Genomic DNA, 16,166 nt, shown 5'->3' on the forward strand with positions numbered 1-16,166 from the left:
TGAATCTAACATCTTTTTTAAAAATTCTACCTCCTGCCCCTAGGTCTTATTTTTTGCACTGAACAATCCAAGAGATGTTGATGTTCAGTTACAACACAGAGGGGGTCTGAGCAGGGGGCTGGGTCAGAAGCAAAATTCCAAAGAAGAACCTATCTGGTCTTCAGGTTTCTGAGATGGAATCTTCCTTAACCTTAAAGGACATGGGGTCACTGGAATGAGGTGGTACTTTAAACTTGATTTATTTATTTTGTGTATATGAATGCATGCATGTAAGAACACCATGTGCCTTTGTCAGATCCTCTATAACTGGAGATAGACGGTCGTGAGCTCCTATGTGGGTGCTGGCAACGGAACCTGGGTCCTCTGCAAGCAGTAAGTGCTCTTAACCCCTGAGCTGTATCTCCAGCCCCTCTTCTGTCAACACACCACAGTGGCCCTGGCAGGGTATCTTACCCATATTTTCTCATCTAATCTTCATTGGCGGCTGACAGATTGAGGCTTGGCAATGGCAGACGCCCAGGGGCTCGGTGATGCAGCTGTGGATAGCAGCTGAGGCGTCACACATGATTAGCAGGTGCTGTGCCGCTGAGCCTCAGACCCAGCTCCCCCCTCCCACATCCTGCTATACTTGAGACAACCTCCTCTCTAGGTCTAATGCCTTCTTACCGCTCCAGTAGCACCTTTTCATCATGGTTAGCATAGTACCTCCTAGAGATCTGGGCCTGTTCTAGGTAGCGAGGACACAGGGCAGGCCAGACAGAGATGTATGGGCTCTCATTAAGTCTCCCAGGCTGGCTTTGAACTTGTGATTCTCCTGCCTCAACTTCCCAAGTAGCTGGGATTACTGGCTTGCACCTCCATACCCAGCAGATTGGAGCTGGATTTGAACCTGGACGAGACTCCATTCTATCTGCCTCCTGCCCCTGGGTCTTATTTTTGCACTGAACAATCCAAGAGATGTTGATGTTCAGTTACAACACAGAGGGGATCTGAGCAGGGGGCTGGATCAGAAGCAAAATTCCAAAGAAGAACCTATCTGGCCTTCAGGTTTCTGAGATGGAATCTTCCTTAACCTTAAAGGACATGGGGTCACTGGGATGAGGTGGTACTTTCATGGACCAAAAAAATACCGTCACCAAGCTGAGACTAGAACACGAGTGTGCATGCTCTACCCCAGAGGCTTCCTGAGGCAGGACCACGAGTCCCTCCTAGCACGGTGGCCCTGGTGACAGAGGCTAACACATTCAGCCGCTGTCCAATGGACAAGCAGTGTTCCAACTGTCCGTCAGTGAAGCAGCTGGACTTTAGTGGACCATGGAGAAGCCTAGCTCCGCCCCACCGAGGCTGACTGCGGATGGATACCTGAGAGACTGCCGAAGTTTCTGCTGCCAAGCCCGACTCTGCAGATGGCTGCCGTTCCGCTTTTTCTGAGCTGTTGATTGAGTTTTCCATCGAAGACTGTGAATTCTGCTCATCAGAAGCATCTGAGCAAAGAGCAAGACGACAGAAGCTGTTTTCAGACGCATGAGAAGCAGCACCAGATGCGCCAAATACGAAAATACCTGGATCTGGGTAGTTCTGTGGCTGAGAACTTCCAGAGTTAGGTGGGCTAACTTGGGAAGTTTTTCGTTTATCGGGTAGCAAGGCAGTTATCAATAGCCAAGCCACAGGGGGGTCTCCAACCCTCCTTCCATGCATACCTACCCTGCCTGAAGGACTACTTTGTACGCAATGCTGCCAGTGTCTGGTGCCCTCTGCTGGGCACCAGGCACCATAGCAACCATCTCCTGGCTCCCACAGAGACTTCAGCAGGCTTTTGTGTTTTTCGAAGGGTTATTTCTCTTTTACGCGGATGGGTGCTGTACCTGCACCTATGCCTGTGCACCTCATATGTGCCCATTGCCTGCAGTGGCCAGGGAGGAACATCTAATCCCCTGGAATTGGAGTTACAGATGGTTCTGAGCCACCAAGGGGGTGCTTGGAACCAAACCAGGGTTCTCTGCAAGAGCAGCACATACTCTTAATCACTGAGCCATATTCCTAGCCTCTAATCTAAAAAAAAAAAAAAAAAAAAAAAAAAAAAAGAAAGAAAGAAAAAAAGAAAGGGAGAAAAGAAACAACCCCCCCCACATTTATTTATTTATTTAGATTTATTTATTTATACAACATTCTGCCTCCATGTATGCCCGCACGCCAGAGGAGGGTGCCAGATCTCATTACAGATGGTTGTCAGCCACCATGTGGTTGCTGGGAATCGAACTCGGGACCTCTGGAAGAGCAGCCAGTGCTCTTAACCACTGAGCCATCTCTCCAGCCCCCCACATTTGTTTATTTACTGTATGTGCTTACTTGCCACAGAGAGCATGCGGCGGTCAGAAGACAACCTGATAGAATCTCCTACCATGTGAGTTCTGGCGACTGAGCTCAAGTTAGGCTCGGGGACAAGCACCTTCACCTGCTGAGCCATCTTGCCGCCCCCTAGACCAGCCCCGAATCTCTAAGTAGTTAGAATAACCTTGCACTTCTGTCCTGCGAACTCCACCTCCTGAATGCTGGGACCACAAGTGTGAACTGCCATAGTGTATTCAGTTCTGAGGATCAAACCCAGCGCTTCCTGAAGGCTTGGCCAAGTGAGTACCCCACCAGCTGAACTAAATCCCTAGCCTAAAATTCCTCTTCATAATTAAGGACGTTTCTCCTGTGACCAGAGTAATGACTAGCTGTAAAAATCCGATCTCGCTGGGAGCCTTCATTTGTAAACAGTTGAATGGTCCTGTAGTGCCCGTAAGCGAGCCGGGAACTAAGCTGGAGACTTAAAAACACACACACACATACACACGCACGCATGTACACGCGCGCATATACACACACACACAGACACGGGTCACTCTTGATACAAGAGTGCCACGCTTTATTGTGCTCAGAGGCAGCTTACATGGGGACCCTTTGCCTGCTGGAGTGAACTGAGCAAAACACCTGTGCCCAGAGCTGCTCTGAGCACGAGACCTTGATGGCAGGGGAGAGGGTTCTGATGAGGTCTGCAGCTGAAAAATCCCGAGAGCTGGGTGTGGCTAAGGATCCCTATATAAACTGCCCCTGAGCACAATAAAGTGTGGCACTCTTGTATCAAGAGTGACCCGTGTCTTACCCGCCCCCCCCCCCCCCCCCCCCGCATCTCTCTGTTTTTAAGTCTCCAACTTAGTTCCCCCGGCTTGCGTACCGTCTGGACACTACTGGACCCGTGCTGCTTTTTACAACTAACCATTGAAAAAAGAGGAAAAAAAGTTAAGATCAACTGTGCCGGGCAGCGGTGGTGCATGCCTCTATATTCTGGAAATAAGGAAAGGAGGGCCTGCAGAATCCCACCTGAGCCTGAGCTGCTCACACAAGGCCACAACGACAGATCACCCTGACTTTATCAATTTAGATTTGACTTATTTATTTATTTTGGTTTTCGAGACAGGGTTTCTCTGTACCAGCCCTAGCTGTTCTGGAACTAGCTCTTGTAGACCAGGCTGGCCTCGAACTCACAGAGATTCGCCTGCCTCTGCCTCCCGAGTGCTGGGATGAAAGGCGTGCACCTGGCACTTAAGTTTAATTGGAGAGGGCTTGTGCACCTCAGTGAAGGAGTACGCAAAGGCTACAGGTGGTGGATTCCTGAGGACCAGAGTTACATGAGTCACAAACTGCCCAGCATGGGTGCTGGGAATCGAACTCAGATCACCGTTAACTGCTGAGCCATCTCTCCAGCCCTCGCCCTGGTTTTATGCCTTATGTTTTCTTTGCCTCCAAATTTTTTTGAGACAGTATGTCTTCTTCTTCTTTCCTCCTCCTCCTTCTTCAAATTTTTTCGAGATACCATTTCTCTGTGTATCCTGGCTGTCCTGGATCTTAGTCTGTAGAATAGGCTGGCCTCAACTTAACAGAGAGCCATCCGTTTCTGCCTCCTGAGTGCTGGGGTTAAAGGCGTGTGCCACCATCATCCAGCCTCACCCTGGTTTTAAAAGCCTACTAAGCAACCACGGCTTACTTTTTGAGGCAGAGGAATAACAAAGAGCAAAATCCAAACATGAACTGTGCCCATAGTACTTATTCGAGTCTGAGGCAGGTGGGGGTGCAGACGGCTAGCATGCAGGGCGGGTAGGAGCTCCAGGCCCTATTGGCACTCCGTTCCTATCCAGACCAGCAGCTCGTCTTTCCATGGCTGGTCAGAGTTCCTGTGCTGGGCTTCCTTACAGCCACGGGGGTGGGGAGGGGGCGCACTCCACTTACAACTCGGGATGTAGAGTGATGAAGTTTAGAGACAGATCTAAGTTCAAACATTGCCATTGCCTCTGGTGAATCATGGGATCCTGTCCAAGATCCCTGCCTCCCCTATAAATACAAGGTTAACAATAGCCACCCTGGCCAGTGGCATAAGGCTGTGTAAAAAACTAGCATTTGGAAGGCTGAGACAGGGCAAGCAAGAGTTCAAGGCCAATCTGGGCTCAGTAGTGACAACCTATCTCAAAAACATGCCCTCCCCAACTGCAAATTAACTCTAGGTGGAAATAACTGGTGGATTATCTAGGACACAGACTCAAACTCTCCGTAAACCTGGAGATTCTTTCAGAGTTTAGTATCATCTACTTATTTATTATATATGCTGGCCTAGAACTCACTGCACAACTCAGGCTGGTTCCACCTGTAGTCTCTTGAAAATCCACATGAACGGCAGTTCCTCAAAAACTTAAACACACGACCCAGAAATTCTATTTTCAAAAGAACTAAAACCAGAGACTCACAGAGTCTTGACTATGAACGCCACAGTGGCACTATTCCCAAAGATGACAGCAACAGTGGGAACAGCCAGAGGGAGAAACAAAATGTGGTCTTCCTTACAGGGGAAGGCCAAGGAGACAGCTGGGGGCAGGAGGTAAAGGTACTAGTCACACACAAGCCTAAAAATCCAGATTTGCTCCCCAGAATCCACGTAAAATCAGGGTGTAGCAGCACACGTCTGTAAACCAGCATTCCTGTGACACAGAGAGATGGGAAGTGGAGACAGGAGACTAGTCGGCTCCGAAGGGCAAGGCCAGCTGGCCTGGATTATATAGCACAGCAGCCACAGCAGCAGAGCAGGGTGGAAGACAAGATGCATCACGTTCTTTATGTAATGTGTCCACTCTCATCAGCGCACACACGCAGCAAACTGGTCATTATGAGCAAGGCATGGGAGGGATTATACAGTATGCACAGTCTCTTTGTGGACCGAGGAGACAGAATATTCTAGACACTGGTGAACTGTTTTTCACTTAGAACTGGTTAAGTTTGGGGGCTGGAGAGATGGCTCAGCAGTTAAGAGCACTGGCTGCTCTTCCAGAGGTCCCGAGTTCAATTCCCAGCAACCACATAGTGGCTCACAAGCATCTGTGATGCGATCTGGTGCCCTCTTCTGGCCTGCAGGCATACATGCAGACAGAACACTATATATACACATAATAAATAAATCTTTAAAAAACATGGTTCAGTTTGCTGGGTGGTGGTAGCGAAGGCCTTTAATCCCAGCACTGGGGGCAGAGGCAGACGGATCTCTGTGAGTTCGAGGCCAGCCTGGTCTACAAAGTGAGTTCCAGGACAGCCAAGGCTATACAGAGAAATCCCATCTTGAACACCCCCCCCCCCACACACACAAAAAAAAAAAAAAAAAAAAAAAGAAAGAAAAAAAGGAAGGAAGAAAGAAAAAAAAGAAAGAAAAGAAACAGTTCAGTTCAATCTTTTTTCTTTCTTTTTTGGGGGGCGGGTCCTGGGTGTTGAACCCGGGCTCTCTCATGGACCAAGCATATATACCTACAGCTGAGCTTTACCATCACTAGAGTGGAAAAGTAGTTCATTTTACGTTACTTTCTTTTTTCTCTTTGGAGATAGATTTGGCAATGAAGCTGTGGGGCACAGGCTAGTCTCAAGTCTGTGATCTTCCTGCTCCAGCCTCTTGAGTGCTGGGATTACGTGTGGGAACCACCAGGTCTGGGCATGAATTTCAAGTTACTACATAGGAGAAGCTGGGACTGGCGAGAGGCTCAGGCACCTGCTGCTCTGCTCTCCTAGCACCCAATCATTGGTATGTCAGTTCTAGGGGATCTTACTCCCTCTTCTAATCTGTCTGTCAGGACATCATGCACACACGTGGTACAAATGCATACCTATAGGTCAAGCATTTTCACACATAAAATTTTTTTAAAAAGAAAAAGTTAGAGGGCCAGGCAGGGTGGCGCACTTTTAATACCTAGGAGGTAGAGAGGCAGGAGGATCTGTGTGAGCTCCAGGCTAGCCCAGACTAGTGAGACTCTAACTCAAATTAAAAGGGGAGGAAGAGAAAGAAGAAAACGAAGAAAATTTGGGCATGGCAGTTGTGCAAATTTGTTTGGATTTTTTTTGTTTTTTTCAAGACAGGGTTTCTGTGTATTTTTGGCGCACACCACCACGCCCGGCGGTTTGGCAGTGCATATTTGTAACCTCAGCATTTGGGAGGTAGAAGTCTGGAGTTCAAGACCAGCCTTGGCTGCTACATGATAATCCGCTTGGAGAGAAGAAAAATTTTGTATTCTATTTGTTTGCTGTAACAAAACACATAAGTAACTGACCTAAAAAGTCTGCCTTATTGGTGGCGTTTGCCTCTGTGGCCAGTTTGTTTTCTGCATGCACCAGGCTCTGCAGATGGAGGAGGGGAGGGTTTAACACACCCCAGACAGTCAGTTACAGGAGATCTGGAGATTCACACTGCCTGTCTGCTGGCAGAGGCATGCCCGGGCTCGAGGCTTCCTTGAGAGCCAGGCCTGAGGGCTCAGATGGAGCCAATGGTACAGTTTGCAGCATGCCAGGGCTCAAGACAGCAGCCTGTTCTCTGAGCATTCTGGTGCCTCTGGAACTCACCCAGGAGAAATTATTTTCCCGGGGCCTAAATTTAGTCCAGGGAGCTTGGACATTATGTCATTCCCTGAGCTTAACCAGCAGTAAACAAGTTCAAAGCAAGGTCAACAGCTGGGGGCCAATCCACCCTCCCAGTTTACCTATCTGTGGGGAGGTCACATGGGCCCTGGGCTTATGCCCTTGGCAAGGGGAGCTGGGGCAGGTGGGTACAAGCCCAGTGCCTGTGGTGATTGAAAGAGGATCCTGGTATGATTCCCACCTGGGTCTATAAAGCATTTGATGCAGTTAGGATGTAGGGGTATAAAGGATAGCAGTCACAGAAATGTCACCCCAAATATAACTCTGACGGCTGAGCTCAACTGGCCTGTTAGGGGAGGTGGGAAATGAGGCTATAGCTGGACTGCAGGATCGGAATGAAGCCTGTGTGGCCCCAGAGGTGACACACTTGCCCTTGTTACCTCAGAACCCCCGCCCCCACACACATACAGCCGGGGCAGGGAGGGCTCGCCTCAGCTCTGCACCCCCTTCCACCTATATTTTGCTGAGCACTTTGCTGATATCACTACCTCCTTCATCCTTGTTATCCCCGACAAAGAAAGCCACTTTTATCGGTCCCATTTTAGAAACAAAACAACAGGTAGGGGCATGGGAGTCGGTGTCGCCCATCAAAAGCTGCTCTGTAGCCCCAGCCCCTCGACCTTCTGCCTTAAGTGTCATCTAACCAGCTAGACGCTGGGAAGCCTAGTGGGTTTGCCGTGACTACAAGGGCCCTCAAAGGAGAGCAGAGGTCACGCTCGTAGAGTAGACGGCAGAGAGCTTTAGCTGTTGTGTCATAGCTCACTATTATGATAAGGAAATGCGTGTGTGTGCCACAGCTAGGGACAGGGAGCTACTGGCAGAGAGTAGGGTGTTATGCAGCTTCCTGAACATACAGGACAGCCCCACAGCAAAGCATTCCTTAGTCTCCAAAGCCAACAGTGTCGAGGCCAGGAACCCTTGCTCTGGCAGAAAGTCATATTACCCCATTACCTCCCTGGAGGAAACTCCAGCAAGACTGCCACATTCGTGTGTGTGTGTGTGTGTGTGTGTGTGTGTGTGTGTGTGTGAGACAAAGAGAAAGACTGTGGATTAAACCTAGGCGTTGCATGCCTGGTATGAGTTCTGCCACTGACCTATAGCTTCAGCCTTTTATTATTTGTTTTATCTTGTGTATGAGCATTCTCACTACAGGGAAGTGCACCACATACATGCAGCGCCCTTGCAGGGCAGAAGGCAGCACTGGATTGTATCCCCTAGAAGTGGAGTTACAGACAGGTATGAGTTACCATGTGGCAGCTGGGAACTGAACCTGGGCTCTCTCTGTAAGAGCAACCAATACTCTTAACCGCTGAGCCATCTCTCCAAACTTCTTCGTTTTGTTCTGTGTTAGCCCAAGATTTGCTCTGTAGCCCAGGCTGGCCTCATACTGGTCACCTTGTACCTGCCTCCACTGGGCTGGAATTACAGCCAGTCATCAGACCTTGCACCACCTGCTCTGCTCCTAGCTGTCACCCTCCCTGACACGAGGATGGCTGCAGTCTCACAAAGGTGTTGTCACCTCCACCCTAAACACCAAATCATTTTTTTCTGTTTTTCGTTTGGTTTTTCCTTTAAAGATTATACAGTGTCCTGCCTGCATGTACGTCTGCACGCCAGAAGAGGGCATCAGGTCTCATTACAGATGGCAGCCTCCACCTTTTCTCAGTTCTTTAGGTCTAGTCAACCCATGGTCTTGTCTCTCTGCTCATAAAAAGCCAGGGGACAATGGCTTTATGAGCTCACCACCTTTGGAGTTCAGCCCCCTCTTTGACTTCCATCTTACTTTTCCAATCCCTCACCACCACCACCCCCCCCCCCCCCCCCCCCCGCCGCCGACAGGTTTTTTTTTTTGTAGCTTTGGAGCCTATCCTGGAACTAGCTCTTGTAGCCCAGGCCTCAAACTCACAGAGATCCGCCTGCCTCTGCCTCCCGAGTGCTGGGATTAAAGGCGTGTACCATCACTGCCTGGCTCTCACTTATTTTTTTGTTTGTCTTTTCGAGACAGGGTTTTTCTGTGGCTTTGGGGCCTGTCCTGAAACTCTGTAGACCAGGCTGGCCTCAAACTCCCAGAGATCTGCCTGCCTCTGCCTCCCAAGGGCTAGGATCACAGGCATGAACTACATGCTCAGTTTATGTGGTGTTGGAGATGGAACCCAAGACAATTGTCTGATTTCTCCCTTTTTGATTTCTGTTGTTTTTCAAAATAGGGGCTCTCTGTGTAGCCCCACAAACTCACAGAGATATGCTTGTCTCTGCCTCCCAAGTATTGGGATCAAAGGTGTGCATCACTACTGCCCAGCTGATTGCTTTTCTTCCTCTTTTTTTGGTTTTTTGAGACAGGGTTTCTCTGTGTAGCTTTGCTGTCTGTCCTGGAACTTACTCTGTAGACCAGGCTGGCCTTGAACTCACTGAGATCTGCCTGTGTCTGCCTCTGGAGTGCAGGGATTGAAGACGTGTGCCACCACTGCCTGGCTGAATTCTCCTTTTTAAATGGCTGTAAATCAGGCCTTACTTTTCTTCTATGGTCATTGTCTGGGCTTGGCACACTGCAAAGCACTCCTGAGAATACCTGCAGCTTGTCTGGCTGCAGGCTGCTGAGCAGCAGCCCCTCTGCGCCCCATCCCTGGATGGCAAGTACCTTCAGCTCCAGGGTGCTCTTTTCCATCTGCCTGTGCCTCATCGGCCTTGGCTTCGGGGCCATCACTGGGCACAGGTGCGTTGGGCTCTGGGGCAGGGCTGGAGTTGCTGCTGTTCTCCTGTTTGATGGGAGAGGCGTCTGCTATGGAGCTCTGGTTGCTGTTATCATCTGCACAGGAACAGAGCACAGGTTGACATCCTAGAGCCACTGAGCGGGTAGCGTGGGTACGCGTGGGCGTGCCTGGCTAGGGCTCAGCCTTTCTTTGCCTCAATGCCTTTGGCCTCACAACCTGTGAGGCCAGGAAGTCTCAGAGCTAGATCACCTCCTCCTACACCTCCCCCACAGTTCTTAGCTAACTAAGAAGGTCCCTGTGTCTGGGGCCAGACAGAGATGGTGGCAGATTGGTAACAGCCAGAGGCTGGGAAGTTCCTGGCCTTGACAGGACCCCAGCTGTTCAGGAAGGCACCACAGCTTTGGCTGCTTGACGACCAAGCCATGAACATTTCATGCAAGGAGGGGCCACTGACTCTGCTGGGGGAGAGGCTATTTTCTTTAAGGGTGTCACCCTAAGTAGGCTGACCAAGCTCCAGTGGACTGGGCCACACCCATGAATATATGAGCAGCACAAATTAGATTCAGCGGGCTATCAAAAAAATAAATGAATAAAGAGAGAGCTGAGTGGTGGTGGTATACACCTTTAATCCCAGCACTCAAGAGGCAGAGGCAGGCAGATCTCTGAGTATGAGTCCAGCTTGGTCTACAAGAACTAGTTTTAGGGCAGATTTCAAAGCTACAGAGAAATGATGTCTCAAAAAACAAAACAAGGGCTGGAGAGATGGCTCAGCGGTTAAGAGCATTGCCTGCTCTTCCAAAGGTCCTGAGTTCAATTCCCAGCAACCACATGGTGGCTCACAACCATCTGTAATGAGGTCTGGTGCCCTCTTCTGGCCTGCAGGCATACACACAGACAGAATATTGTATACATAATAAATAAATATTTAAAAAAAGAAAAAGAAAAACAAAACAAAAAAACAAGAGGACACATAGGCCTGGAGAGATGGCTCAGCAGTGAGACCACTGGCTGTTCTTCCACAGGATGCAGGTGTGGCTGCTAGCACCCACACGGTGGCTCATAAACATCCGTAACTCCAGTTCCAGGGGATCTGACCCTCTACTGGCCTCCTTACATGTGGCAAATAAACATGAAATGAAAATAAATAAATCTTTTTTTTTTTCTTTAGACATGGTCTCACTATGTAGTCTTAGCTGACCTGGAACTTGCTAAGTAGACCAGGCTGGCCTTGAACTCACACCTGTCTCTTCCTCTCAAGTGCTAGAATTAAAGGTGTGCTACAATGCTCAGATAAAATAATTAATCTTTCTGGGTGATGGTGGCACACACCTTTAACCCCAGCACTCAAGAGACAGAGGCAGGTGGATCTCTGTGAGTTCGACACTAGCCTGGTGCACAAAGGGAGTTCTAGGACAGGCTCCAAAGCTACACAGAAAAACCCTGTCTCAAAAGAGAGAGAGAAAATATTTTTTTTTTAAAAAATATGGGAACAGAGAAGATAGATAGGATGGATGGATTGGCTCTGGAAGGTCTTATGGGATGAATATAATAAAGATACATTGTATATATATATATATCAAATTCTCAAAGAATGAAAATATTGGAAAAAAAAACTTTGGGGTCATGAGAACTAATTCTGGGTGGGGAAAACCAGGTATTTTGTGCATGTAGCCTTGAAATAGTGTTACTACAACATTACACCTCATTTCCTGAAATTTCAGACTGGATTCTTGTTGATGCAATATAAAAGCGAAAGCCAGGCATGGTGGCACAGGCCTTCAAACCCAGCACTGGGTAGGCAGAGTCAGGTGATCTCTATGAGTTCCAGGCCCGACCGGGCTGTGTGTAGCAAGAGAACCAGAAATCATTACTTATGTGTGTGTGCCTACAGATAATTCCGTGCACCATCACACACATGCTTGTGGAAAACAGAAAAGTTCCCCTGAAACTGGAGCCTCCAGGTGGTTACAAAGTAGTGCTGGAAACAGAATCCAGGTCTTCTACAAGACAAATAAGTGCTTTTAGCCACTCAGCCATCTCTCCAACCACTGAAATCACTTTTTTCTCCAAAGATTTTATTTATTTATTTATTTATTATGCATAGTGTTCTGCCTGCATGCATCCCTGCAGGCCAGAAGAGAGCAGGAAGTGAGCATGAGTGTGGGTGTGCCCTTGCTGCATCAGACCCCATCACAGATGGCTGCGAGCCACCATGTGGTTGCTGGGAATTGAACTCAGGACCTCTGGAAGAACAGCCAGCGCTCTTAACTGCTAAGCCATCTATCACTTTTTATAAAATTAATTTTAATTTTTTTTTTTTTGAAGACAATGGTTTCTCTGTATAATAGCCCTGGCTGTCCTGGAGCTCACTCTGTAGTCCAGGCTGGCTTCAAATTCAGAGATCCGCCTGCCTCTGACTCCGGAGTGCTAGGATTAAAGGTGTGCACCACCACTGCGCAGCCCTTATTTTAATCATGTGCTCGGTTTGTGTGTGTGTGCAGGTGACTATGTGCACATGAGTGGAGGTGCCCATTGGAAGCTCTGGATCCCCTGGAGCTGGAGTTACAGGTATCAACCACATGACTAGTGCTGGAAACTGAACTCAGGTCCTCTGGAAGAGTCTCAAGTGCTCTTAACCACTTGAGCCACCTCTCCAGCCTCACCCACAAAATGTTTTAAATTATTTTATGTGGATGGATGTCTTGTTTACATATATGCCTGCATCACATGCATGGCTCAGCACTCTTAGGTGCCAGAAGAGGGCATTAGAGCTCTTGGGTTTGGAGTTACAGATGCTGGGAATTGAACCAGGGTTAGCTGAGCAACCAATGCTCATAACCGCTGAGCCATCTCCCCATCTCCCACCCTAAGCACACCAGTAACTTTTCCTGGCACTCAAGGCAGAGGCAGATGAATCTCTTGAGTTCTAGGCCAGCCAAGGCCACCTGCCTCCTAAGAGTCTGTCCCCCAGACAAACCAACAAAAACTGTCTACACACTTCTTTATTTTGGTGTGCACACATTTTGTGTGCAGAGGCTCACACCTGTATGGAGGTCAGAGAACAGTCTGGCATTTACAAATTTTCCAGGAATCTGACCTTGGGTCTTCAGGCTTTCCCTGAAAGTGCTTTTACACACTAAGCCATTTTCCTGGCCCAGAATCAACTTTAAAAGAAGGCTGGCATATGTCTCATGGTAGGATATTTCCTAACCTCCCAATGCCCCGAGTCTTATCCCCATTATGGGGAAAACAAAAGCAAATACAAAAGCTAAGGAAGGAGAAATGGAAAAGAATACTAAATATTAAAGAAATGTAAGAGACCTAACCAGTAAGGATGATGTGTGCCAATTATTTGGATCTAATTTGGAACGCATCGGCTTTAACACATTTTGGAACAATTGGGAAATTTGCATACAGTCTGAATTCTTAAAGCTATTAAGGGATTATTTTTAATTCTGTTAGAAGAGATAATGGCACAGTGGATCTGGGGAAATGTCACCCTATGGCAACGTATGCTGAGATGGGTAGGTATAGATTAAACATGTCTGGGTGGGGAGAAGCTCAGTTCAAACTGCAGACAACTGTCAGGGCTCCACAGACTTCACACCCGAGACATGTGTTTTTTATGCAAATTACACGTCAATCACAAACATTACATTAAAAATACATGTGGCAAATGTGGCCTAGTGTTCATAAAAACTGAAGCAGGGAGTCGATGAAGCTTCTCACACTAGTGTTCTCTCCAATGAGACTGATGCAGGGATGAGAGGCATGGGGAAGCGGTGTTTGCGGTAAAGCTGGAGAAAGATCTGGGGCCCAGGGTACACCTCTTCTTGTCCTGAACCCACTTCACAGGTACAGCCACTTAATTTTAATTTCTATAGGGGAAAGCATAAACACAGTCCCCAAGTACCACAAATCACAGTCGAATTCCCACACTGGGGAGAATCATGGGTGAATCAGCAAATCTCAAGTGTAATGGGGAACCGTGCCCTTGGGTTTTTCTTTTTATATTTATTTATTATGTATACAATATTCTGTCTGTGTGTATGCCTGCAGGCCAGAAGAGGGCAGCAGATCTCATTACAGATGGTTGTGAGCAACCATGTGGTTGCTGGGAATTGAACTCAGGACCTTTGGAAGACGAGGCAATGCTCTTAACCACTGAGCCATCTCTCCAGCCCTTGGAAACCACCTTCTGGACCACGGTCTCCGCGCTGCCAGCTATGTATGACGCAGTCCTTTCAGATCAAAGGTACCCAAGTGGCGATCTCACAGAAGCACTCATGGCAGCTCATGCTTCTAATCCTAGCACTCAGGAAGAGCCAGGAGGATTACCAAAAATTTGGGATCATCTTGCTCTACACAGTGAGTTCAGGCCAGCCAGCACTTAGAATTGAGACTCTGTCTGCAACGAAACACATAACACTATAAAATGAGGCTGTCTTTGTAAGCGATGCCGTGTGTGTAAAGGGAGACGGGCAGAGGCACTCCAAGAGCTCTAGGCACCTATTATGTGTCATGCACTAAGAAAGAACATTTGTAATTACCCACTATGTTCTGAAATCAAGGTCTTGTCATGCGGTCCAGGCTAGCCCCAAACTCAGACTTGAGCAATCCTCTAGCTTCAGCTTATAAGTAGCTGGGGGACTACAGATGCAGTGTGATGCCCAGGGGGCTACAGGTGCAGTGTGATGCCCAGGGGGCTACAGATGCAGTGTGATGCCCAGGGGGCTACAGGTGCAGTGTGATGCCCAGGCACCACATTTAATCAACATACTGATGGGCACCTACCTACCTGGTATTGCTACCAAAATTTTTACAGATGGGAGAAGTGATCCCTCAGATCTATCTGGGTTTTTGTTTTTTGTTTGTTTGTTTGTTTTTTAAGACAGAGCCTCCTGTAACTCAGGCTGGCCTCAAACTTGCCCTTACACCTAGAATGACCTTGAACTCCTGATTATCCTCTTTCTATCTCTCCAGTGCTGGGATTACAGGTGTGTGCCTCCCACCTGATGTGGTATTTCTTTCTTTCTTTCTTTCTTTTTTTTTTTTTGGATTTTCGAGACAGGGTTTCTCTGTAGCTTTTTGGTTCCTGTCCTGGAACTAGCTCTTGTAGACCAGGCTAGCCTCGAACTCACAGAGATCCACCTGCCTCTGCCCCCCAAGTGCTGGGATTAAAGACGTGCGCCACCACCGCCTGGCCTCTCACCTGATGTGGATCAAGGCTCAACCCCACTCTCTTTTACCTCCACCTGGAGGGAGCACCAGGCTCTGACACAGCCCAGCTGGTCTCATTTAACTATACTCTGGAATGCTGGTTACATAAAAGCACTCTCTTGTGAATTCTTGACTTGAAAAATATGTGCTCTCCTCATTTACCTTTAAGAAAGTCTAAATTTTCCTAGGTCAAGGCCCAAATGCATGTGTGATGAAAAGTCTGTTAATAAATGATAGTAAGCATTAATGTCTAACCAGTCAGGTGCTGGAGCCTGGCCTGGGAACCGGATCCACAGCTGACATGGCTAACTCTAGACAACAGACAGCAGTGAGGTGACCGCCACAGCTCCTGCTGGGCCCCTTCCCCAGTCTCCTGGAACACTCTTGCCAGGCCTGCATCTGTCCCCAGGCTTTCATGCTTGCTCACCCCTGCCTTGGCCTTGGCTGCTCTGAGCTACAATGGAAATGATGGGAGAAGGTGGATATGTTGCTTATGTCCAGGAGCCAGTTCTTTCTGCATCAGTCCAAGCAGCAAGTCTAGATTCTGCCCACAAAGGCTCTCCTAAGTCAACTTTAGCACTGGAAGTTATCAGCTTGCTAATGGGGCAAGGTGACATCCCTTCTCTGAGCCTTAGCTCTTCATCTATGAGATGTGTCTTGTTACCAGACGCTTGGCACATTGTGATGGCTTCATACATGGTAGCTGTTAACATGCCAAGGCTCTTCAGAGATTGTCTCATCTAATCCCCACGAAGACTTCATGAAGCAGCCATTGCCATTACATTCTACACGTTAACATCAATCAGAAGGCTAGGGGTTACATCACTAACTCAAGGTGACACAGTTAGGGGAGGCGGGAAAGTCAGAGAAGGGCTGCCAGGGAACTGGGCCATAGTCCACATCTCACCCTGAGAAGATGAATTCTAGCCTTGAGCTTGGTACTGATCAGATGGTGACCTTGAACTTCTGGGATTACAGATCTGTACCCCCAAACCCAGCTTACAAAGAGCTAGGGACAGGACCCAGAGCTTTGTGCATATCAGGTGAGCATTTTTTGCTTTGTTTTGTCTTTGAAACGGAGTTTCACGTAGCTCAGGTTGTCCTCGAACTCCTGATCCCTCCGGCTCCATCTCTGGAGAGCTAGAATTACAGACCTGCGCCATTGACCGGCAGCAAAACTCTTGTGTTTTTACGAAACCAAGCCATTAAGACACAAGTCTCCTCGATTAGGTGCCAGGGACTGGGAAT

The 16,166-nt window shown here is 48.2% G+C and overlaps 1 protein-coding gene across 1 annotated transcript in view; it reads right to left on the reverse strand.

Moving 5' to 3' along the window:
- Bcl7a (BAF chromatin remodeling complex subunit BCL7A) overlaps positions 1-16,166 on the reverse strand; it is a 34,401-nt gene that overhangs the window by 4,603 nt on the left and 13,632 nt on the right. Inside the window, exons 5-6 of the mRNA XM_041648942.1 lie at positions 9,626-9,793; positions 1,363-1,484 (exon numbers count right to left, since the gene is read on the reverse strand). Coding sequence (XP_041504876.1) covers positions 1,363-1,484; positions 9,626-9,793 — 290 coding nt within the window. The remainder of the gene's footprint in view (positions 1-1,362; positions 1,485-9,625; positions 9,794-16,166) is intronic.

This window comes from Microtus oregoni, unplaced genomic scaffold (genome assembly GCF_018167655.1).
Source record: "Microtus oregoni isolate MIOR12 unplaced genomic scaffold, Mior012 000003F_ref0000135, whole genome shotgun sequence".
Taxonomy (NCBI): Eukaryota; Metazoa; Chordata; class Mammalia; order Rodentia; family Cricetidae; genus Microtus; species Microtus oregoni.